The 23,554-nt window shown below is 38.9% G+C and overlaps 1 protein-coding gene across 3 annotated transcripts in view; it reads left to right on the top strand.

Moving 5' to 3' along the window:
- Nucleotides 1-23,554, top strand: part of Pde4b (phosphodiesterase 4B) — a 459,158-nt gene that overhangs the window by 69,616 nt on the left and 365,988 nt on the right. For 2 of the 3 annotated variants that reach the window (XM_059254585.1, XM_059254583.1), the window contains exon 1: nucleotides 2,205-2,443. The exons of the other annotated variant lie outside the window; for it this stretch is intronic. In XM_059254585.1, the coding sequence (XP_059110568.1) occupies nucleotides 2,205-2,443 (239 nt within the window). Of the gene's footprint in view, nucleotides 1-2,204; nucleotides 2,444-23,554 lie in introns of those variants that run through there. 3 annotated transcript variants of the gene reach the window in all.

Here is a 23,554-nt window from a genome sequence, read left to right on the forward strand (position 1 = left end):
AGAGAAACCCTGCCTTGAAAAAAAAAAAAAAGAAAAGAAAAAAAGAAACATAAATACAGCAAGTAGCTTTAATGAATAAATATGAGAAATAGCTTTAATAAACCCAACTTGCTATTTTATTTTTTGCTAATAGGTCACTGTGAATCATGGTAGAATCATATAATCTCATGTCTCAGTTTTAAATTCTATTGTTCTGGGTGAAAGTCTCAGATTTGTTGCATAATTCAGCAAATAGTAGATAGCATTAGCCACATTTTCTCCGTATTATCAACAATCTGTCATTTCAAGTCACTCAAAAATATCTCCAGACATCCAAGAGCATGCACTCAGGCCTACCTAGACAAAAGCACATCTTAAAACGAACTGAACAGTACTCGCCAGGAGTCAGGAAACCTGAGTTGAGGATTTAGCGGTGATGTCAATCACCAGGATGAACTTGAATGAGTCCTTTCAGTCCCCTGGCTCTGTTTCCTTGTTTGGGGAGTGATTTTCATAACAAGGGATATCCAGTACAATCTAAAATTCCATGATTGTGCATTTGTTCACAATGCGTTTTAGTTAGGTGTTTCAATGTTGACGAGTTTTCTGAAGTCGGTAGTTTAAGTAAGCTCCAGTCACTTCCCCAAGGCTTACAGTGGGATCCCCTGCTCGCACATAGAGGCAATGGTCTGCTTTTATTTATCCCTTTAGCCTTTAACACATCTTTAGTGTGTGACATACATGAAGGGTTTTAGAGCGCAGGAAGGCCTTGCACATTAGTACGAGCGAAGTCCTGCTGTCTGCGCCTTTCCTTTCTATCACTCTGGCTGATTAGCCCTAGCCTGCTTTGTGACGTTTGCTTGAGATCAACCTGCCTCCAGTGACCGTCATTGTCAATACAGATTGTACAGCATTCAGAGACATATATACAACGACCCTCTTTATACCTCAATGTGTCTTTTAACATATGGAAGCTGTGCTCTCATGCCAAAATAAAATAAATAAATAAAAAATGCCAGGTTGAAACAATCCACTTTCAACATGCCCTGACTACATGTCTGAGTTGTGCTCCTCACAAACAATGTGAAAACTCACTCTTCTGGTGCACACAGCCACATACATGCACACATTGTGCATCTCTTTGCACACACACAAACACGTGCACAGTGCCTAATTTTGAAGTCCACTAACTGGGGTACATATTTTACCTGGCTGTTGCCTCCATTTCAAATTAGGGATGCTTTGGCCATCAGAAAAGGCTTTGTATGCAGTATAGATTGGCTTCTGTGAGCAGATCCCAAACAATGGGCTTAAACAGAAGAATGAGATTAATGTTTATTGGACTAAAAATTAGGTTTTAAATTCCTTGGGGGAATGAACCAAAGCCAATATTTTCCTGATCATTTTTTTTTTTATACTGATGCTGTTTGGATCTTCTAGAGAAGGAAGTGGAGGAATAAAAACTTCAGCAAATTGGCTCTTTGGTTCAGAAATGGAATCTGGAAAGCTGTTCTATTGAGGCTTTTTGGCAACCCCTGACTTAATCAGTTTTGACTGTGACGAAGACAGTAGCCTCAGAAATTCAGCGCAAATCTGAGCAGTAGAGGGTATTTTTAAGGGGGGAGACGGCTCAGTTGTTTAAAGAATCCTGGGCCAATAGCATTTGATAGGCGGAGTCACTGCTGTGTGCATTGCCGAGCAAGATAATTCTGAATGAAGACTTTTACCAGCACAGGCTGAATGGACTCTGGTTCTGCCCTTTGTGCAGACGAAAGTGACTGGGTGGCCAGGCTTTGCTTACTGTCTCGGTTAATACAGCTTGTTCGATAAGGTTTTCTTTAAAAAAAAAAAAAATACATGTAAAGGATTTATCAAAAGCCCTCATGAATATTTCATGAGTTGATATATTCAGCTGAATGAGTTCAGTGAGTCTCAGTGTGTAACTTGCAGACAAGCCTCATCCACAAGGAGGCTAGTGACAGAGAAAGCACTTTGGCGCATTTTCAGAGGCAAAGGCAGCCTGATAAAGCTCCTTGTGACAGGCTGACTTGCCATTCTCCCAGTATGCTGCTCTTGTTCTGAACAGCTCCAGGATTGGAACCACAGCTTCCCAAATTAGCCTGCGAAGAGTGTTGGGACTCAGGAGCCCTTTACCCTTGAGCAGCGTCTCTGCTATGTTCGAGGCTGTTGTTTTGGATGGTGAAAGCTAGCGCTCCACATAAGACATGACAGCAAAAAATTCTTCCAAGGAACTTACTGCTTGTTCTGAACCCGAGGTTTGCATAAAGACTTTCAAGGAGCAGATGCACTTGGAACTCGAGCTTCCGAAGCTACCAGGAAACAGACCCACATCTCCCAAAATTTCTCCACGCAGTTCACCGAGGAATTCACCATGCTTTTTCAGAAAGTTGCTGGTGAATAAAAGCATCCGGCAGCGACGTCGCTTCACTGTGGCTCATACATGGTAAGAGGGGACTTAAAGGCGTCTCCTGTGCTCAGCAGTGATTTAGAAAGGTTGAAAATGGAACATCTGAGTTTTGTTCTGAGTCCATACCACAAGTGTGAGTGGAAGGGAGACAGCAGGGTCAGCTAAGAGTACCCAAAGGTACAGTGTGCTTAAGTGTCACTGTGATTGTGCTGCCTGCTGTTGTAGATAAAATCAGCCTCTGGCTGGAAGGACCCTTTGAAATTACTGCTTATAAAAATGTACGTCGGCAAATGGGGAAATAAGAGAGTTTTTAAAAGTAAGATTTTTTGTTTGGTCTCTGTTCTGTGGTAGATTGTTTTTAGTAGTATATTTTTGGTACAAGAATAGAAAATTCTCATCTCAACTCTAATCTATTTCTTAACATATAAAAGCCTAACTTAATGCGTTGTTCTTTCATGTCTATGGGGTATGCGCTTTATACTTAACAACTTTTGTCTTTACACTACTCAACGGTAGGGAAACCAAGTTCCTGCTTACAAAGCTGCACTTATATTTATGATTCCAAATTATTTAAGTTACTTAAAAATTATATATATTTTAGGCATGTCATGTATAAGAATTAAATAGCTCTGTGAAAATTGAACCGAGCCCCCTACCTCTGGCATGTATTTTTACATGGGCTGTAAAAACACTAGAATGGCCTCCTTAAACCAGTACAGGGAGGAAACACAAGGAAAAGCACTCGCAACGTTAAGTCATTTTGACATGTAAAACCCAGGCCACTTCAGGTTTCTTTGAAGGAATGTGTTCTTTTAAATTAAGGCATCCTTCCAAATTGGTATTTGTGCCTCAGCCTTATTTAATAGGGACCATGGCAATAAGAGCAGGAAGTGGTTTTTAAGGTAATCCCCACAGCAATTTTGTGCCTGCATGCTAGAGTGCCAACTAATGTAATAAGCTGAGGCTTCTGAATGTTTGAAAATTAATATTCACTCAGTAGTTTCTTCCTTGCTTGGAAGAGTGTACGCTTGCTCTGTGTACAATGTGTTGGTTAATCATAGTTGCCCATAGAAAGATGTGGCTCACTTTGAGGAACAGCTAATGTTCAGCCAACATATACTTCACCTAGTTAAATATGACACAGTTATTCTTACTTCTGACTGTGGTGTGGCATGCTTTATTGCAGAATTGTTTGGTCATTTTGATGAATCACATGCTGTTATTTCATTGCACTCTGTTACTTGTAGAGTACATGTGATTAAGTTTTCAAAACGTGCCCATGGTGATAGCATTTGTAGAAAGAGAGTGTTCATGTAAAAGTATGTGGTGATTTGAAGTCCTCTCATTCTTTGTCCCTCCTCCAACACATGTGGCTTTACATCTAATATGCTGAGTGGTATAAGTAATAAGTATGTGTATAGTTCTCATTAAAGGAACACAGGTAGGAAAATAGTCAATTAATAAATAGATGCATATGTCTTTCTAATTAAGGGAATATTAAATTATTGTTTTGATCTGAAGGACCTTTAATTTTAGGTAGACAGTTTTCAAAGACTGGAAAGTCTTCTTAAAATTCTGGTAATATTTTCATTAATGTGGCGTTTTGGTTCTTGAGTATAATAATGTGACCTTTCTTCTTCTTAGAATAGATTCTTGATGCGATAGAAGCATAGAGCTATAAATACTAGAGGTTTTTGTCTTTTCAAAAGAATCAAGTTTTAGAATGATTAAAGAACCAGTTTTACTCATGCATTATACAAATTTTCTTGCAGCAAGTTGCAAAAAGAACAATTTAATGATATGTGAGGTTACTTATGCTAATAAAATGATCTTTTAGATGAGTTGAAACAAAATTTGCCACAATTGCCAAAAAAAGAAACAAGACATTGGCATAATGTAATACAGTATAGGCATAAAGAATTGACTAATCATCAGACTCTGAAACATCTCTAGGTATGACTGTGACTCCGGTTCTCCCTCTTTCCTCTCAATGCATATTGTCCTCTTTTTAGGTCTCTTAGTAAAGTTGATTCTCAACTTGTTTTCAGCTCCTGACTAAATATGCATTGATGCTTATGTCTTTTGTTGTATCTGTTGTAAGATGCCTCACATTTTTCAAATTTATTGTCATGAAATAGGAAAGAAAATCTCTTCTTGGAAGTCAGACATGTCTCTTATATGTTTAAATGACTTTCCCTCCAAACTTAGAAGCCCCATGCTGCTTCATTTTCTCAATATATGAACTAGTTACATGAGGAGGCACAAGCATGTGCACCTTAGTCTTGCTTCTTTGTCATTATGAAATGTAACTAGCCTTTTCTAAACAGTGATTGGCATTTTCCAGACCATGCACTTAAGTTAGAAATCCTAAGATACACACTCAGAAGTCTCTAAAAACATGTTATTACTTTACAACAGACAGTAGGCTTCTTTCAAGAGGACTGGGTTGTTTTGATTCCAGCAACAAAATTAAAGTAATTTTCATGATGAAGCTAAATAATGCAGAGGGTGCAGTTCACATCTTAATCCTCTGAACATTTGTCTTTTTAAAGTTATTTATAGATTTACTACTTTGATGGAATGAACATTAAGCTCTGGCTTTGGAGACCCGAATTGTGAAGTTGGGCTAACAACAGATTTACTACACATTTGTGTAAATCTGACTCTGGAATTATTTTTAAAATATCTGAAGAAAAGTAGATATTCAATGTCTTATCATGGTTAATCATCATGTTTACACAATCCCAAATTTGGAAGAAATTTGAATAATTATCTTACTGCTTTCTCTTGCCCTTGGGCAGAACCATATTGCTCCATCTTTGACATATGGGCATCTGGCCTACTTTTAAGACTGAAGAGAAAAAATTCCAATAACAGCACTTTACCATTTTATAGTACAGATATTGAAAAAGTACTTCCTCTGACTCATTGATTTAATATTTATGTAGTATATATCCTGTTTCCCCCTCTTTGGATATTTAGAAAAGTCTATAATGTGCTTGAACGTGAGGATTATCATCAAGTGGTTCTTTGCATGTTTATTCAACATATATAAATGAACATATGTAAGTAGCTATGGAGAAAAGAAAAACAGTTCTGGTTCAACCTATATTTTTCCTCTTCTACTGTATTTTAAGTCTTTACTGTAATGTTTACATATTATCTTATTTAAGTTCTTCATTTGCATTCTTTTCAGGGTCACATGTTATACATATATAAGCTTTTAATTCTTTCTCTTACTCTAAGTATTTTTGCTCTATTATTCATTATTTTATTCTGATCCTCACCCTAAAGTTCCAATTTTTTGAATTATGATTCCCTAAATGGATGAAAATCAGTATTATTGTTGGATGATATGATTTTGTGTGTGTGTGTGTGTGTGTGTGTGTGTGTGTGTGTGTGTGTGTGTGTTGTATATTAGGGGACTGCTCAGCCTTGCTGGGTACAGAATGTGATGGTATCATTCCCAGGTTAGTGTATTATTCATCCTTGGCTTCAAATATGAGATAACAGTTTCTGAAGCACAATGTTCCTGTGTAAAGTATCTGACTATAAAACTTGCTCACTTTTGCCTGGCACTTGCTGGATGCTGTCTAACTTTTTCAACTTTCTCTTCCTGGCTGGTGCCTTTCCTCAGTCATCAGCTCTCCTTCAGGAAAAAGGGTGCTGGTGCTTGTCTTCAGTGAATCCTGGCCACCTCCTAAACTACTACCTTCTAGAATAGCAAATGTATTGATGGGCACCACAACCTATCTGCCCATGCTTACAAGGACAAGTAGTATGCTTTTAGTTATTGGAGACTAAAAATCTTGTATTCTTCTTCTTCAATTTAGTTTTCCCTATCTATTGAAAGACTTTCTTATCATCTTAGTTAAGGTTTCTATTGTTGTGATAAACACCATGACCCAAATCGTCATCATCTTCACACAATCCCAAATCTGGAAGGAACTTGAATATTATCTTATTATTCAATAATGAGTTTACTTCATCTTTCAACTCTCAGGCATGCTTCATCACTGAAGAGTCAAGGCAGGAAGTCAAGGCAGGAACCTGGAGGCAGGAGCTGATGCAGAGGCTATGGAGTAGTGCTGCTTACTGGCTTGTTCTATGCATCTTTCTCAGCCTTTTTTTTTTTATTAAAAATACAACCCAGGACCACCTGCCCAGGGGTGATACTGCCCACAATGGGCAGGACACTCATACATTAATCACTAACCAAGAACATGTTCCACAGGGTTGCCTATGGGCCAGTCTGGTGGGAACATTTCCTCAACTGAAATTTTCTCTTTCCAAATGACTCTAGCTTGCATCAAATTGACCAAACAATAGCCAGAACACTTATTTTAACCAATGTTCATGAAATGTGTAATTTGTGTCTAATACATAAATATGAAAGTACTCAAAGCCAAGGTTTACACTCTAATGATAAAGCTAGGACAAATGGAGAGTAAAAGGAAAACCATATAATGCATGCCTGGGCTTTCGCTGAACTTTTTGCCAACAGCCCAGCTCTGTCTTGCTTCCTCCTACTTCTAACATGCTGTCTTGTAGAATGCAGTTTAGCCCTACTTGCTTAAATGAATCAATGGAATCTGTATAGAGAATTTTATTTAATTTGGTTATTTCATAGTAATATTGGAAACATTTAAGAGACGTTTGAGTTTGAACATGTTTGTTGATTGGAGAAAAATATTCACCAAGTGCCCTAATCTGAGTATAGAGGACACAAATTTAGAAAGATTTCTTCAAAGACTCATGTAGTAGCCGGAAGATGAACATATACATTAGTAAATAATCAGTGAGGTGTGAGTAATGCCATGGAAATGTGCTGCTCATTGTCATGAGAATCATTAGAAAACATTCTCTGTGTTAGAATTCATGTAGAGAATAGATGCCATTAAAGTAGGGTCTTAGGAATGAATGGGAGCTCTTCAGGAAAAGAATAAGCAGAAAGAGCCTTTTATCTGGCCAAGAAAACATTAATAAGGAAACAAATAGTGAAGTACTTATATGTGAGGGGGCATAGTAAAGAAACTGCTGACAGGACCACTCCATAGCATGATTAAGGTTTTTATTGCACATGGGAGAGAGAAAATATCCAGAGATATCTGCAAGAGTCCAGAGCAGAGAGAAAGAGAAACAGACTGGACATGGCCAGGGGTATCTGTGAAAGAAGGAAAAGCAGCAAGAGATAAGAGAGAGAGAAAGAGAGCAAGAGAGAGGACAGTGAGAAGAGCAGGGGCAGGGAAAAAAAACCTTGCTGTTGTAAAAAGAACAAAGAAGGTATCTGGGAAGAGGGAAGCGTGGGGAAGTGAGGAGGGCCAGGGTAGGCATGCATCAAATAATCCCAGCCAAGATGCATGGGAGAATGGCGTGTCTGGTGAACCCTGTTAGTTCTGTCCTTATTTACTAGGAGCCTTTGTGCTCTCCTGTAAGTATAAGCTCCTGTTTTGTCTTTTCAGAAACTGACTTGATCTAGAACTTGAATTAGATGCTGGTGGAAACTCGTGCCTCTAAGCCTGAGTCTCTTTCTTTAATCAGAGCAAGCATTTTGTCAGTAAGTCTATAAATGGAGTCTTCCGGTCCTTTCACTGTCTCTAAGACTTCAATCTATTAGACCTTTGGAAGTGCTTACTGTAAAAAGAGCTCGTAAAGGAAGTGGTTAAGTGCCCCTGCTAGAAGGGGCCTTGGGGAATTTGGCCGTCGCCTGACTGCTGAAGCCTAAGCCTCCTCTGTGGATCCCACTGGCTTTCTTCTTTCATTAATCTCTCCTTGATTACCTCTCAGTTTTTCACACTAGGGTTTGTGGTGTTTCCTTCTGTAAGACCACAGTCAGGCCACAACAACATTCTGCTAGGAGATTTCCATGGTTCTTAGGGAAAAACTTGAGAAGACTAAGCATGGTTTACAAGGTCTACACTGTCTGGCCTCCATTGACCATGGCCTCATCTCTCATCCTCTCACCCGCCGATGAGCCTTTCTATCTTTGGACATGCCAACCATGTTTCCGACTCTGAGGAGCTGCACTTGGTTTTCTTCTGTCTTGAAAATTAATGCTGGAGATGGTGACGTGGTTCATGCTTATTTCCACTCTGACATCTCCTTAAGAACCAACCTAGAAAGGCTTTGACATCTCACCTGCCTTCCAAAATTGTACACTTCCCACTTTCTGGCTCCCCTTGGGCTTTGTCTTCTTGACACTTACCATTAATTGAGCATATAGTACAGACTGCTTCTTTGTTACATTGCTGCTTTTTCCTTTCATTGTCTGCCATCCCATCTCTGCCAACATGGGTGAGGGCACAAATTCCACCCTGTTTTCTGTACCCCACAAATTTATAAGAAAGGCAGACATTTTCTTCTTTCTTTTATGAGACAGGGTCTCCACGTAGCCCACCTTGGCCTTGAGCTGTAGCTATGTAGCTAAGGATGACCTCGAGTTTCTCCTCCTCCTCCTCCCTCTACTTCCAGGTACTGTATCGCCATACCCCTTGCATTCAGTCCTGGGATCCAACCTAGGGCTTCTTGTGTACGGGGCAAGCACTCTACAGCCCGAGGAAGACTAATTTTTCATGAAAGAATGTGTAAATATGACCCCTCTGTCCTGCTTTTATTCATAGATTATGTTTCCTTTAGCCTAGAATCAGGGGTGGTGGGATGCAGGAATTTGGCTGATAGTTATCTTACAAGCATCTGCGCTCTGTTCATCTTTGAATAGCTGTGATCCCTTTTTTGCCAACAGCCCAGCTCTGTCTTGCTTCCTCCTTTGTGCTCTATGATTGAATCTTCAGTTTCAGTGTAACGTCTCACTGTGGGGTGAGTGTTTTACATGTGAACCATTTCATTAAGCCTCTGGGTACAAGTCACATGACCCATCCTGTAGTGCTGTAAAGCCATGCTTCTCTGTAGCTCTGAACAATCAATGCTTATTTACTTGGCTAGTTTTCATGCACCAGACAGTATGATTTGTGCTGTAGCTTAGGAATGCTGGGGGTCCCAATCATGAACTGTCCAGAAGTGGGAATGGGACCGTCTTCTGTGATCTTGTCATCCATGTGTTTACATCTTCTGTAATGAGAACTTTAATTACCTAGATGTTGTACTTAAGTAACATTTACCGCACTCAGGCAATAGCTACAGCAGTTTGAGCTCTTTATAGGATCTCCCCGAAGAACTTGGAAGTCAGAGCCCACAACTTGCAGGGGGAAGAATGTGCCAACCCTTGTCCTCTGGAAAATGCCTTAGGAGGAGTGAAACTTTGCACATAGCTTTCTCTGTGTTTTCCTGACCTGGGGCTTGGGGACATCTGTCATTTGTAATAATTTGTTTAGCTTGAATAATACTATATAAAAACTTAAAGTCATTTGTTGACCTTCCCAGGGTAGCCGTTTTTGAGAACATGGGTGTCCTCTCTTTGAGGGATGCTAAGAATGCTTTTTAGATCTTGTTAAAAAGGGAATGCCTGTGACACCAGTTCCCCCAGTAGAGTTGAGTTTGACTTCCTCCTCCTCCCAACGCACTCCTTACAGCTCAGACTTATTGCAAATTATACAGATTGGAAACAAAGGGAGAGATGATGTGACGTCAGGGAGATTTTCTTGCCCACTGTATTTCTGGAAGGTCAGTGTGCCAGAAGCCATTTGGGGATTTCTTGAGATGGAGAATGAGGATAATCCATTTTTACCCTGGTGTTATTTCTATTTCGAGCAAACAACATAAGTATGGGGGGCAACCTTGAAAAGATTCTCAACCAGATGCCATAACCTCCAAGTACCTCAAATCTCATCCCCAACCCAGTAAAAAATAAGACAGTAGAGAGAGACAGAAAGCTGTGTCACTATGCTTGATAAAGGTCTAGAAATGCCTAGATAATTTGTAACATCAGGACCATATGCATCTAACATGAGCAGCAATGACAGTAGGAAAAGTGGAAAGGATGGAAACTTCTTTGGGACAAGGAGAGACTCCTAGGAGGAGAAAGTTTAAATTTCAAAAAGTTGAAAGGGTGCATGATGAGCTCTCTACTACTCCTTAATATATTGGGTCATATTGCTAACATTTTGACAAACTATGGACTCATTTGCAGCTCTAGTTTTGAAAGCTAAACTAGTAAAACAGTTGCAATGGAGGGTTATAAGTATTTGAAATAGTTTTATAACATTTCCTAGTGATAAAGGTTTGTTTGGAGTGCTTGAAACAGTTTCTAAGAGGATGTTTACAGTATTCAAATTTCTCCCCTTCCTGCAGAAGGTCAGCAGAGCCTTTTTGCTAAGACTGTAAAGCTTGTAGCATTGGAACTGACATTATATGATGTCTCACGCTACATGTGAGCTTAATCACTGAGAACTTTTGATCTTACTTTTTACAGTGAATCTTTGCTGTATGCTACTTCAGCTAAAGTCAAAGCAGCTAGTGTGAGTGTCATTATTTGTTCTGAAAATTTTGACACAGAGCCTTATGCTCAGGAATTTTAAATTTTTTGGGGGGAATTTTAAGTTTTAATTTAATTTTAAGAATGTATCTATCTATCTAACATAATAGACATCTATTGCATTAAAGCATGTGGCATAGTAGTAATTCATGTACTATGTCACATATATGATGTTTCTACTTGATTATCTTACCAAATCTCTAAACATGCACACACATGTAAGTTATAGTCAGACTTGATTGGTAGAACAGAAGATATTTTTTCTTTCCTTTTCTTTAATTACAATTTTAAAATTGAAATATGATTACATCACTTACACCCTTCCCTGTCTTCCTTCTAACCTATCCTATGTCTCCCCTCACTCTCTCTCAATTTGATAGTCTCTTTATATGCATCAATATATGAGAATATAACCTACTGTGTCCATTTGGTGTGGCTTATGCACATATGATTTCAGGGATGGCCACTTTGTATTGGATAACAAATAGGGGACTCATCCATAGGAGCCCTTTCTCAACAGTCATTATTGTCTATAGTTCTTTGTCTAGGGTGAGGCCCTGTGATATTTCCCCTCCCGCTTTAGCACATCTATTGATACTATCATTATTCAGGGTTTGTTTTGTTTAGGCAGTCATACTCTTGAGGTGTCATGGTGTAGCTTTCCTGTCATTTCTAGGAGATACAATTCCACAGCAGATTTTCTGGTCCTCTGGCTCCTACTATCTTTCCGGGCCTTCTTCTATAATGTTCCCTAATCCTTAGCTTAGGAATTGTGTTGTATCAGCTGGGGCTCAGCTCTACACAATTCATGATCTCAAAAGCATTTCTGAGTGGGGTGTGGTACCACATGCTTATAGTCCAAATCTTGGAAGGGTGAGAGGCAGGAGGATTGCCATTAGTTCCAGGACAGCCTTGGCTACATAGTGAGTTCCAGGCCAGTTTAGGCTACAGAGTAAGACTCTGTTTCAACAAACAAAAACAAGCAAATAAGCAAATAGTACTTCCACGTATGAAATCCGAGAGTTAAAATGCACAGGGATGTTAGAAAGAAATACATTATAATATCCACACTGTGACCATTCAATATACTGAAAAATAAAATAAAATAACATTCATTTATTGTCATGTAATTGTAAAATCCTAATGAACCAAACTAAATTACACTAAAATGAACTAATTATCTGAAGACCTAGAGTGAATTGCTTAGATCCCTGGCAAGAAATTTTATTGCTTTGATTTGCTTCATCAATATATTTTATAAAGCCATTTGTATCATTCACTGTGAGGCAGGGAGAGGACCACTTTGAAGTAATATCATCCACTTGCTCCAATAAGCTTGAGAGCAAAAAGGAAAAACAAGACATAGGAAGATGCTTTCTCTATTTCAGGATCCTGCATCTAAAAAGCCAATATAGGACTCTGAGCAAATGCCTGGGAAGAATTCCAGTGTCATCAAAAACTCATTTACTTCAAAATGTTTCCTGGCCACCCTTTCTATTCCTCTCTAAAATTAATACACTTAGACGGTTTGTCATAATATAGAGCATCCAAGAGTGCTTCTGTGGCTTACTTGTGCCATAATTACCTCAGTACTTTATCCAGGAATCTTTTATCTCATCACCAGATCTATTTTTGCCTCCTGAAGAGAGGTCAGAGAGGAGAGAAAAATAATCCATGAGGTCCAACACTTGCTCGTAACTGTCCAAGATACCCCACTGGGATTTTACCATTGAAACCTATAAATGCAGTTTAACTTCACGTGGATAATTTTGTCCTTTGCTTTGCCCAGAGCCTATAGTTCATGGGGCAAGCTCATCCATAAAGCACAATTGTTCCTCTAACATGCTCTTGTTTATCAGGATTACATGGAGATCAGCTGGTGAGTTTCAAAGGGCATAGCATTCATGATTCAACCCCATCTTTCACCAAACACTGGGTTTGGGGTCATTGCACCTAGTTTCTTTTCTCTTTCCACATCTGCAAAACTGAAAAAAAAAGTTCTTTGTATCTCATTAGGACTCTGTGAAAATTCAATGAAATAATGTGGATAAAGTAATAATCTTGGGCTAAAGACAAGTAGCAAACAGGTATCAGTTCACTCATGTGTCTAGAGCATGTGTAACTTTGGGTTTGGGTTTATGTAATATTTACCATAATATAAAGTATTTGAGTATTCTATACAGTAGTTTCATTAGGTGAGTTTTTATTAGCAACTTGTATTGCATCTTAAACCCACTTTTCCTATCACTTAGATATTACTTATTTTCATGTGATATTGCTTTATTGGAAGAGCCCATATTAATTGTCTTTACTACAATAAAATGTTTTTTTAATGTAAAATGTTACTATGTGTGTTCTGAGATATAATCATTCTCGTTATTCCCACAGATGACTATAAATAATCTCCCAATATTAAAATTCCTGTTGTCCTTTTTTTGAATCTGATATTTTTCTCCACTAGTGAACATAGACATCTGCAAAACACTATTTCTTTAGACTGATGGCAGAACTTTCTTCTAAATGTTGGAAAAGTTATTTTCAAAGTACAAGAATGTCTCTGAGGTTGTTTTCCCTAGTCTGTAGACTCTAATCTCCTGGTGACCTGTTTATACAAGACCATTTATCCCAAGAGGCACTGGGAAAGAGCCTAAGATTGTGAGTCAGAGCTCAAAGTGGTGCTGGCGACACCACTCACAAACTGCTTTCTATTTATTTATGTCTTGAGTGTCTTGGTGAATTAACCTTTAGGAGCCTCAGCTTCCTAATCAACAAATTATAGATACAATATAATTACTATCTCCATTTTAATGAGTTACTTACAATATAAATGAGCATTATTGAGTAGGAGGAGAAAAGTACATTTACTGGACAGAAGATAACAATGAGTGCTCTTGCCACAGGCTTGACTTCAACATTGCAGGAATATGTGGTTTGTATGTACAGAACATTCAGCTAACAAACCCTAGAACCTTAGACATTGCTCCAGACCTCTTTTTATAAATATGGGTAGGATTGCTGTTGTATGGACTTGCCTAGGTGAGAGACGGTGTGGATACAGCGACTGGAGTAAATGGTATGTTTGGATGTCATCTACCCCGTGAGTCTTCATATCACTTTCGTGCTTCCTGCAGAAAGATAATAACAAGCTCATGTGACTAATAGGTACTGCAGCAAAAGTTGTATTTAACCTTTATCCAGATGACTTTACAACATTTAAATCAAATTGCTCTTTATTTCCTGGTCATTTCCAAGAATATTTAAGGAAGCAGAAATAAAGGTTACTACGTCTCCCAACAAAGACTTCCTTTTCTCGTTATCGTTAATCAGGTGGGGTCTGTCTCCTACCAATTTAAAGACAGGTAAAGGTTAGAACAAAGGGTTCATTTAAATGCACTAATACATCATTGGAAAGGGGCCACTCAGATAAATTGTAATCTTAGTGACAATGAAAAGTAAAATAGAACAAAAGAAAATACTTTGGGGGCTTCTCAGAATCTTGCCAAGCTTCTGATTCTATATAAATTAATAAAAGTATGATTTTTAGGAGTCTATCAGGAAATGATGGATTAAATTAAGCAACTGGTCCATATATATAAAGTTGTGGAGATCTTAAAAATTTGAAGGTACTGCCTTCGTAAGCATGATGCTTGCTTGGGATTTACAGGCTTTGAGAATTTTTATATTTCATTTAAAATATTATTTCCTTTATTTTTTGAGATTATTATATATGTACATCATTTCCTCCTTTTCTTTCCTCCCTCAAAACCCTCCTGTATACCTCTCCTTGCTCTTTTCAAATTCATGGCCTCTATATATACACAAAACAAAACATTAAACAACCTTTTCAACTTGGATAATGTTACCTATATGTAAGTTTCAGGGCTGTTTGTAATTTGATAACCAATCCATCTGCTCTTTCCCCAGAGACTATTTCTCCCAGTCTCAGCACTGGTTAGTTGCCTGTAGTTCTTGTGTGGAATTGAGACCTCATAGGCTTTCCTCATCCATGTAAGCATGTCTGTTGTTGTCCTTGTTCAGCTCATGTTTAGGCTCATGATGGTGAGACTTTCTGGGTGTTGCTTCTGAATAGTTCTAGGACATACAATCTCACAGCAAACTCCCTGATTCTCTGGCTTTTACAGTCTGTCTACTCACTCTTCTGGCCTGTTCCCTGAGCCTGAGGTGTGCTGGTTTGCAGAAAAACATAGCCAATCAAAATGTAGAGTTTGTGGAGCGCAGTCCCAACAGATTCATCTAAAAGGCTTTCAGTTTTAAGGTGGCTAAATCCCAAAGGTTCAGCTGGCACATGTGCACATTTTGTGCTAGGTACAATTTTACCAGTTGTGGACTGATTAGTACTTGCTCTGCCACCTTTACCTTAAGTAGAAAGAAATAAACACTAAATATGAATGTCTGCACAGTGGTCGAGTTTTCTGCAAAACATGATAAGCATTCACGAAAATATAAGTCTTCCAAAAAGTTTTATGCTCAGTGTATTTTTGAAAAAAATGTCTTAGCTTTAAAATATATTACTTAAAATATATTAGTCAATTGTACATTTTATGTCATTTTAAAATTATTTTTTATCTTTGTGTGTGTGTGTGTGTGTGTGTCTCAGTGTATGTATGTGCACTATTTGTGTGCAAGTGCCTACAGAGACCAAAAGAGGGTATTGGATCTCCTAGAACTAGCATTACAGGCAGTTGTGAGAAGCCCAATGTGGGTAAAGGTAATAGAAACCAAACCATGGACCTCTGCAATAAGTACTTTTCAGCTGCTGAGGCATCTCTCCAACCCACATTTTATGCAATGCTTGAAAACGCTTTTGTCAAAAATTTAGTGTTTTAGGAATCTCTCTCTCTCTCTCTCTCTCTCTCTCTCTCTCTCTCTCTCTCTCTCTCTCTCTTTGTGTGTGTGTCTCTCTCTCTGTCTCTCTGTCTCTGTCTCTCCTCTCTCTCTTACTTTTTTTTATTTTGTGCATATGAGTGCTTTTCTTGTCTGTATGTCTGTACACCATGTGTGTGCCTGATTCCTGTGGAAGTGAGAAGAGATCATCAGACCTCTTGGAACTGGAGTTATGCATGGTTGTGAGCTGCCATGTGGGTGTTGGGAATTGAACCCAGGTGCTTTGCCAGAACAACTAGTGCTCTTAACCATTGAGACATCTCTTCAGTCCTGTTTCAATGTTCTTATGGGATTGCAGAATTTGTGTGTGTTTGATATGTTTAAAGGGTGTTTGCACTCTCATTTCTTTCTTTTAAGTTTGAATCTGCTCCTGTTAGGGTAAATATTTTCTTGGATAATTAATCACTGTGGAATCTGGAACACCAGCAGGAGGCCAGGTAGTCTGCTACTGTAGATAGGGAATCTTTCCCAAGGCAGAGAACAAAAATAACAGTATGTAAACTGTTTCACATTCAAAAGGGGGCAAGAGTAGAAGAATTCTATCACATGCCTCTATCTTTAGCTGTGTCCTCTGTTTACAGACAGAGAAATGAGGCTTTTTGATACTAGGGAATCAGGATACTAAGCAACAAACAGAGTTAGTCCATGTGTTGTGATTTAGAGTTACTCATTTCTGGCAATGATCACAACCTGCTTCACCTCCTTTGTAACTGAACTCTAGCTCCCATAGGGAAATATCCAGCATCATCACTTGTCTCTTGTTAAGAGCCTCCTTACAGTGAAGGCCTGGCAAACTTGTTCTATTTAAGCATAATTGACTCCTGGTGCATGGTGTATGGGTCTATGGGGGGGTGTTAAACGTTATAGGGGAAACATTAGTATCTACTTATAGAATCTGACAGGTTGGAAAGTAGAAGTAAAGGGAGATGTGTTGGAAGATGAAAGGACATTTTTCAGGCCTTTCCCTTCTATAGAGGGAAATGGAAGACACATGGCTGCTGCAGGCTTGGTGCTGTGTCAGCAGACTCTACAGTCATCCGTTCACCCATTCATTCACCAAGTCAACCACCCAGCTGCTCAATGCGCATGATTTCTGGTTTTGCTCCTGCTTCTGAGCTTAGACTCCCGTGTCTGGAGAAGGTCTACCCCCCACCCCACTACACTCAGCACCTCATCTCCTAATCACACACTGTTGTCTTGTTCCCCTGTATTGGAAAGTATCTGTTATCTGCTCACAATAGCCGCCTACTGTCTCTTGCTAGTACTCCAGACTCTGGAGTGATCAGTTGCTCAAGAACATAAGTCACCCAACAAGGTTTACCTTTGTCCCTGGTGTCCCCACGTCTCCAGTGTCCCTTCCTGCTATTGATTTCTCAGTTTGCAGATCTGCTGCCCCTGTGTTTTGTAAAGCACTCTCTGTGGCCCCATGCACTCCTCCATCTGTTACCTTCTTTTCCTTGCCTCAGAATTTCCCACACCGCTCTCCTGCTCCCCTCCCACACAGTAAGTGCTTTAGAAGTTCCTCAGCAGTTTTCTCCCTTCCTGTTGCTATTGCAAGCATGGAGGTTTTGGTCTCTGTGCACCAGATGTCTTGAGTAGCTTTCCAGCTCTGCTGAGCTCCACTCACAGCTGAGGTGTACGGACCATCCTCTTGGCTGAGTACTGCCCTACCTTGCTTTCCTGGACATCAGGGTTTACACTAAACTGACTGGCTGCAATTTCTGTTTTCTCATCTGACTTGCCCTCATCTCAAAGCTCTAAATGCTGGAGCACTCTGAAGAATGAAGAGCATGGTTTTTGTTTATTGTTTTCTACACTCACTTCTCAGACCATGACTCAGACACACGACTTGAGCATCATCTGTATGCTGATGATCCCCAAAGTTCTGTCTTTTGCCAGATCTGTCCTCTGAATCCAGTACAGCATATATCTGCACAGCTAAAATTCAGTACTTCATACCCATTGCATAGGTTTTGCCCATCACATCTTAACTCCGTTGCAGTTTGGTTCCAGGGTCTCCATCTCAGTGAGATGCAATTCTGTTTTTTTCTGATTGCTAAGGCTAGGAATCCTGAAATATTGCATGAATCCTACTAATTCTACCTTTCCAATTTAGAATCTGATAATTTCTTTTTTGAAAATGTTTTTCAAGATTTTTAATTTTGTTATGTATTTGGGTATTTTTTTCTTGTATGTATGTCTGTGCATGGCAAGAGTGCAGTGCCTGTGGTGGCCAGAAGAGGACATTGGATCCCTGGAACTGGAGTTACAGATGGTTGCAACCAGCCTTGTAGGTGATGGGTATCCAACCAAGGTCCTCTGTAAGAGAAGCCAGTGCTCTTAACCACTGAGCCATCTCCCCAGCCCCTAGTCACTCATCACCAACTTGTACTTTGTCCCCGTGTTGTAAGTCTCCTCCGACTTTCAAATGTGCTTTTCGCAATGACTTCTCTATCCAGCGGCCACACTGCTCCTTTATGTATTGAAGAGTTATAGCCACTCCCACCTCTTTTCAGTGACCTATGGCACAGTGTCTCAGAGCTTGGGTCTGCGTGTATGTACAAGGACTCTGTGACCTCATTGGTCTCAACCTATTTTTTGCCAACTCCCTCTGTGATCCCCCTGATCACTTCCCACCAACTTTCCTTGTACACCACTAACTCACACTAGTTAGCTTGCTAGTTAGCAGCACCCAAGACAAGCCATCTGCCTTGTCTTGTTATTGAGAAGCAATTTCTACATGAACCTTTCTGTTATGTTTTTTTCTAATCACAATATGAAACTTCTTTCTCACCCTAGTGTTCTGATTGTCCTTAACCCTGGTTTAACTTCTGTATAGCTTTAATCACCACCTAATATATGTAACTACACATTTAGGTGTACATATTTCTATATCTGTATCAATAATTGTATTCATATCCATCTCCACATCACTTCATATGATGTATATCTATCTCATTTGTTTCCCTCACCTGTACAATAAACTCCCTAAGATGGAGACTTCATTTATTTTGTTCATTGCTCAGTGTCCAAGGGAAGAATATGAACTACCACATGGTAACACTTAGTATATGTTTGTTGAGTGAATAAATGAGTAAAGAAATAAATAAATTACTGTTTGGGTGCCTTCTGTTTTTAAGTGATGACTTTCCAAGTTGAATGAGAGATAAAATGAGAATTTAAGATACAATGTGACAGATAAAATGGTAAATGTCACTATACCACCCAAGTGGAGATTTTTTGTGTAAAATTAGCACATGTATGTGATATAAGACACATGAATACATATGAGTGACAGGAAGGCACTTCTAGGAAGAAGACTTCACATTTTGATCATGATTCATGGAAGTTGTGGGGTCTCAGGCAAATGCTAAGTCCCTTCCTCCCACTGTACTCACTACGCTATAAAACTTACTATGTGTTTGTCAAACTCAGATTAGATAACTGACATAGGGCACAAAGCAGACATTGATTTATTTTCTTCACACATCTGGAACTTCACTGATAGGTCAACTTCTATGGCCTATTTACTTCTTTATAATAACTTGACAATCTTCTGGAATTCATCAGCAGATAGATTTCTGACACATTTTCATTATAGGAATCTTTGACATTACATTGTTAACTGTCCTCACCATCCCTTAGAGATCAATCCCGTCCCTCTCCTTTATTCAATAATATCATGTGCTGGAAGAGCCTCAGAGTCCTTTAGCTCATTTCTATGAATAGAAAGCTTCGTCAGCCTTTTACACTGGAGGGCAGGAATAAGTGAATATTTGCTCTTAAATTGTAGCTATGTCTCTTTAACTCACACTGGAACAGTGGTTCTTATCAAGTTACCTACGTAGTAATGAAAACAATACCCACTGAGTAAATGTACAGAGAATTGTCCATTTAAAAACGTTAATCAAAACCATGGATATCATTCTGTGGGCTACAGCCAGGTCATTGAAACAATAGCAACAGCTTGGGTAGTCTTTACCATGGTTTAGATGTCATTTGAAGGGCATTGTGTGGTAATAAATAGCAGGCATCATCTCACTAAGTTAACCTCTTTGAGGACAGAGGCTATTTATTGTCCCTATCTTGTGACAACTGGCAAATAGATATGGAACTGGGCTTCTTACGCATCTCACTGCTGAGATATCTGCATTTTCCTTGCACCTGGGGTATACTTATTTTGGTCCCGATCCTGCCATTCGGATATTGGCAGTCGGAGAGGGATCTAATAATATAACATCAGAAATTATAGGCTGTGAGGGAACCCACACACATCTATTTGTCAAACAATTAGGATATTTCTAAAATGTGAGCAGATGTACAATAGAAATTAGCAAATAAAAAAACAACCGAATTTAAAAACAATTCTGATAGGAACACAATTAATTTATATGTAGTTTTCCAGCTTATACTAATTAAAACCTCTAAGGTCTTGGTCAAGTTTGAGACCTGGAACTCACCATTGTTTTCTTCCTTGTATCCAAACAATGATAAATATCAAGTATGATGTCTTATCAATTTTTGCTTAGCTACTGCTGTCATCTAAACTTCTGTGCCAGAGATTTGTAGCCAAATTGTCACCAGTTGGGAACCCTTTAAGGACTGTTTAGTTTTCAATGAAAAACAATCTCCTGGAGAGTTCATGTGCTAAATATTTTCTGGGTTTTGCAGTAGCACACATCAGGCTTAGTTATTGTGTGTGGATGGGATTTTTTCATTTTTAACATGTTCTCAAGTTCTCTGGACATTTACTGTTTCCATCTGGTCCTCATAAAAAAAATTTCACATTTGTAATGCAGCTCAGGCTCCCGCTCAGAGCATCATTGTGATTCTAACCATGACTCCAGTTTTTGACAGAGCAGATACTCTTAAACTTTAGACTTGTGTTTGATTTTGCCTTTCTTTCCTCTTTCTCTTCTTTCTTTTTTCCTTCCTTCCTTCCTTCCTTCCTTCCTTCCTTCCTTCCTTCCTTCCTTCCTTCCTTCCTTCCTCCCTCTCTCCCTCCCTCCCTCCCTATTCTCTCTTTCTTCTGCCTTCCTTTCTTTCTTAAATCTAGGAATCTTGATTGAAATGGGGCATTTACCTTCAACAACAATAATCGCATGCACACTGTGACAACAGGCACACTTCCCACTTGCGTTGGTGCAGTTTAAAGCTGCAGGAGAAGCAACCGCGTTGAGCCCAGGCCAAGGGAACTGAGCAGTCATCATAGTTTCTCCTCATTTCACAATCTGTTCTCAGTGATCACACATGGAGGCGTATTTTTCAAGGATTTGAACATTTTCTTGAAGTAGCCAAACAAGGGGATCCTCTCTGTTGAGTTTGGTGGATCCCCTGAGAGCAGTGCAATCCAAAGTTCATAGTTCCTGGGAAGTTCTTTGCTATGTCCTTAGGTGCACAGCTCATGGTTGTGGTTAGCAAGCATCAGTGAGCTCCTCATTTATGTCAGGGTTGTTTGCCACCAGCTTCCCAAAACCAATTTGTTGATTTTAGATACTATCAGCACTCCCATTTGAGGGTGTGGAAATTGAGACAAGAAGGCAAAAAGACCCCAGCTAATAAACAGTAAACCCCAGAATTTAAACCAAGTGTCTAGGCTTAGCTTTGGAATTATTAAATTCTAGAACAGTTTTGAACTATTCAGTTCTTTGGAGAGGCATGTTCTAGAACATGTTACCCTCTCTCCACTAGGCATCATATTCATTCATAGCTTCCCCTCCTCAAGTGTTTGCTTACTTTGCAGTTTAATTAAGGATGAGTGCAATAATTATGTGCAAATAGGCAGAAGCAAACTTTATGAATCACAACAGTAGTCAATGTAGAGGGTACTCTCCCTTCAGAAGTCTAGAATGTCCTAGGACCCAAGGGAAAGGCCAAGCTTCTCCCAAGATGATGGTGTGGAATTTTTACTTTCAGGCCTGGAAGAACTGTCTTTATTTAATTTATTGTTCTTCAGTGATACAGGTATTTGAAAGGCATAATTATAGTAAAATACAAACAATATGAATTCACTATCATTACTGTCTGTAAGTACACAATCCTGCTGATAGTCACATACATTAATCTCATGCAGGAAACCCCCAGTTGAGTCCAGTCTTTTTATCTTTCAGAACCAAAGTTTGGTGTCATTTATACAACTCCCACTTTGTGCTCTTCTCTGACCCTTGGTAACCAGTGCATTTTGTTTGTTTGTTTATTTATTTATTTATTTACTTATTATTGCCTATGGATATTGGGATTGCTGTTATCTTTTTGGCTTTTGTGAGTAATACCGTTATAAAGGTGAATGTTCAAATATCTGTGATCTTACTTTCAATTCTCGGGGGCATGTGCCTGGAAGTAGAATTGCTGGATCATATTACAATTCTGCTTTTAATTTTGAGGAGCTGGCATACTGTTTTCCATAACAGCTGCACCAAGGGACAATTGACAATTGACAATTGCACCAGGGCTCCGATTTCTCCATGTCCTTGTCAATATTTTTTCTCCCTCTTTTTTTCTGTGACAGTTTTAATAAATATGTGAGGGCATTTCGTTTTGATTTGTATTCCCATAAGCATTCATGACATTATACACTTTTTTACATGCTTCTTAATCTGTTTTTGTTGTTATTCAATTGTGAGAGTTCTTTGTATATTGTAAACATTAATCCTATTAATACATACAACTTGCAAATACCTTTCCAGCCTATAGTTATATTTTTACTCTCCTGGTTATGTCTGTTGGCACACAGAAGTTTTAAACTTGTGTTATTTTTGTAATCACTGTGACCAGAAACCTGACAAAAATCTTAAGGGAGGGAGGATTTATTACACCTTGTACTTTCAGAAATGTTGTTTATTACAGCTGGAAGGGCGTGGCATAGAAGAAGAGTTCACATGATGGTGGTGTCCAGGAAGCAGAGAAAAGAGGAATGTAGGAAAGGGCCCAGGAAGGATAGAACCACCAAGAACACACCTCCAGTGGCCCACCTCTTACCTTTCTTCACTGTCAGTAATGCCATCACACTGTACTTTTTAAGGCACCCATTTACTGGGTAAATCAGAGACCTCCAATCTAGCAGTATGGAAACACCTTCACAGACACCCAGGGGCGTGCTTTACCAGCTTAGGTGTTTCTCAGTCATTCAAGTTGATGCTTATGATTAACCATCAAAGATGTATTCTATTTTATTTGTATTTACCTTTGAACTCATAATCTACAAATAACTGTCAAGTCCAAAAATCACGGAGCTTTCCCTCCATGTTTCCTTATAAAGATTTATAGTTTTGGGTGGATTATTTTTTATCCATTTTGAACTGATTTTTTAAAACAATAAACTATAAAGAAATTTAATATAATTAACTGGTGGATGAACTTGTAGAATGAAATGGATATGCTTATTGTTGCATAAAAATTACATTTCAGGGAATATTTGCTATGATAGTATATTCAGACAATCTTCAACACGTTTCAGAGCTGCTTGTTATTTGGATTTTACAGTCATCAAAGCCTGAATTCTGCTTTGCATAAATATGTGGAATAAATTTACAGATGTGTGTTTAGGGCAATACCTGATATCTAGAAACTGTGGCTCTAATTTCAACCCACAATTTATTTATCATTTTTTTTTAAACTCAAGTCAGCAATACAAACAGAAGTTTCAAAAATCAAGCACCGCAACACAACATAATCCAAAGCTGTGCATACAGTGTAAAAGTCACTTTTGTTTTCTTCCCATTGACAGCCAGCTTTCACAACACTATTTGTTGAAAAGTTGGATATACGTTTAAATGAAATTCAAACTATATAGCTAAAAGTCTCCAGTTCCT

This window comes from Peromyscus eremicus, chromosome 2 (genome assembly GCF_949786415.1).
Source record: "Peromyscus eremicus chromosome 2, PerEre_H2_v1, whole genome shotgun sequence".
In the NCBI taxonomy this organism is placed as follows: Eukaryota; Metazoa; Chordata; class Mammalia; order Rodentia; family Cricetidae; genus Peromyscus; species Peromyscus eremicus.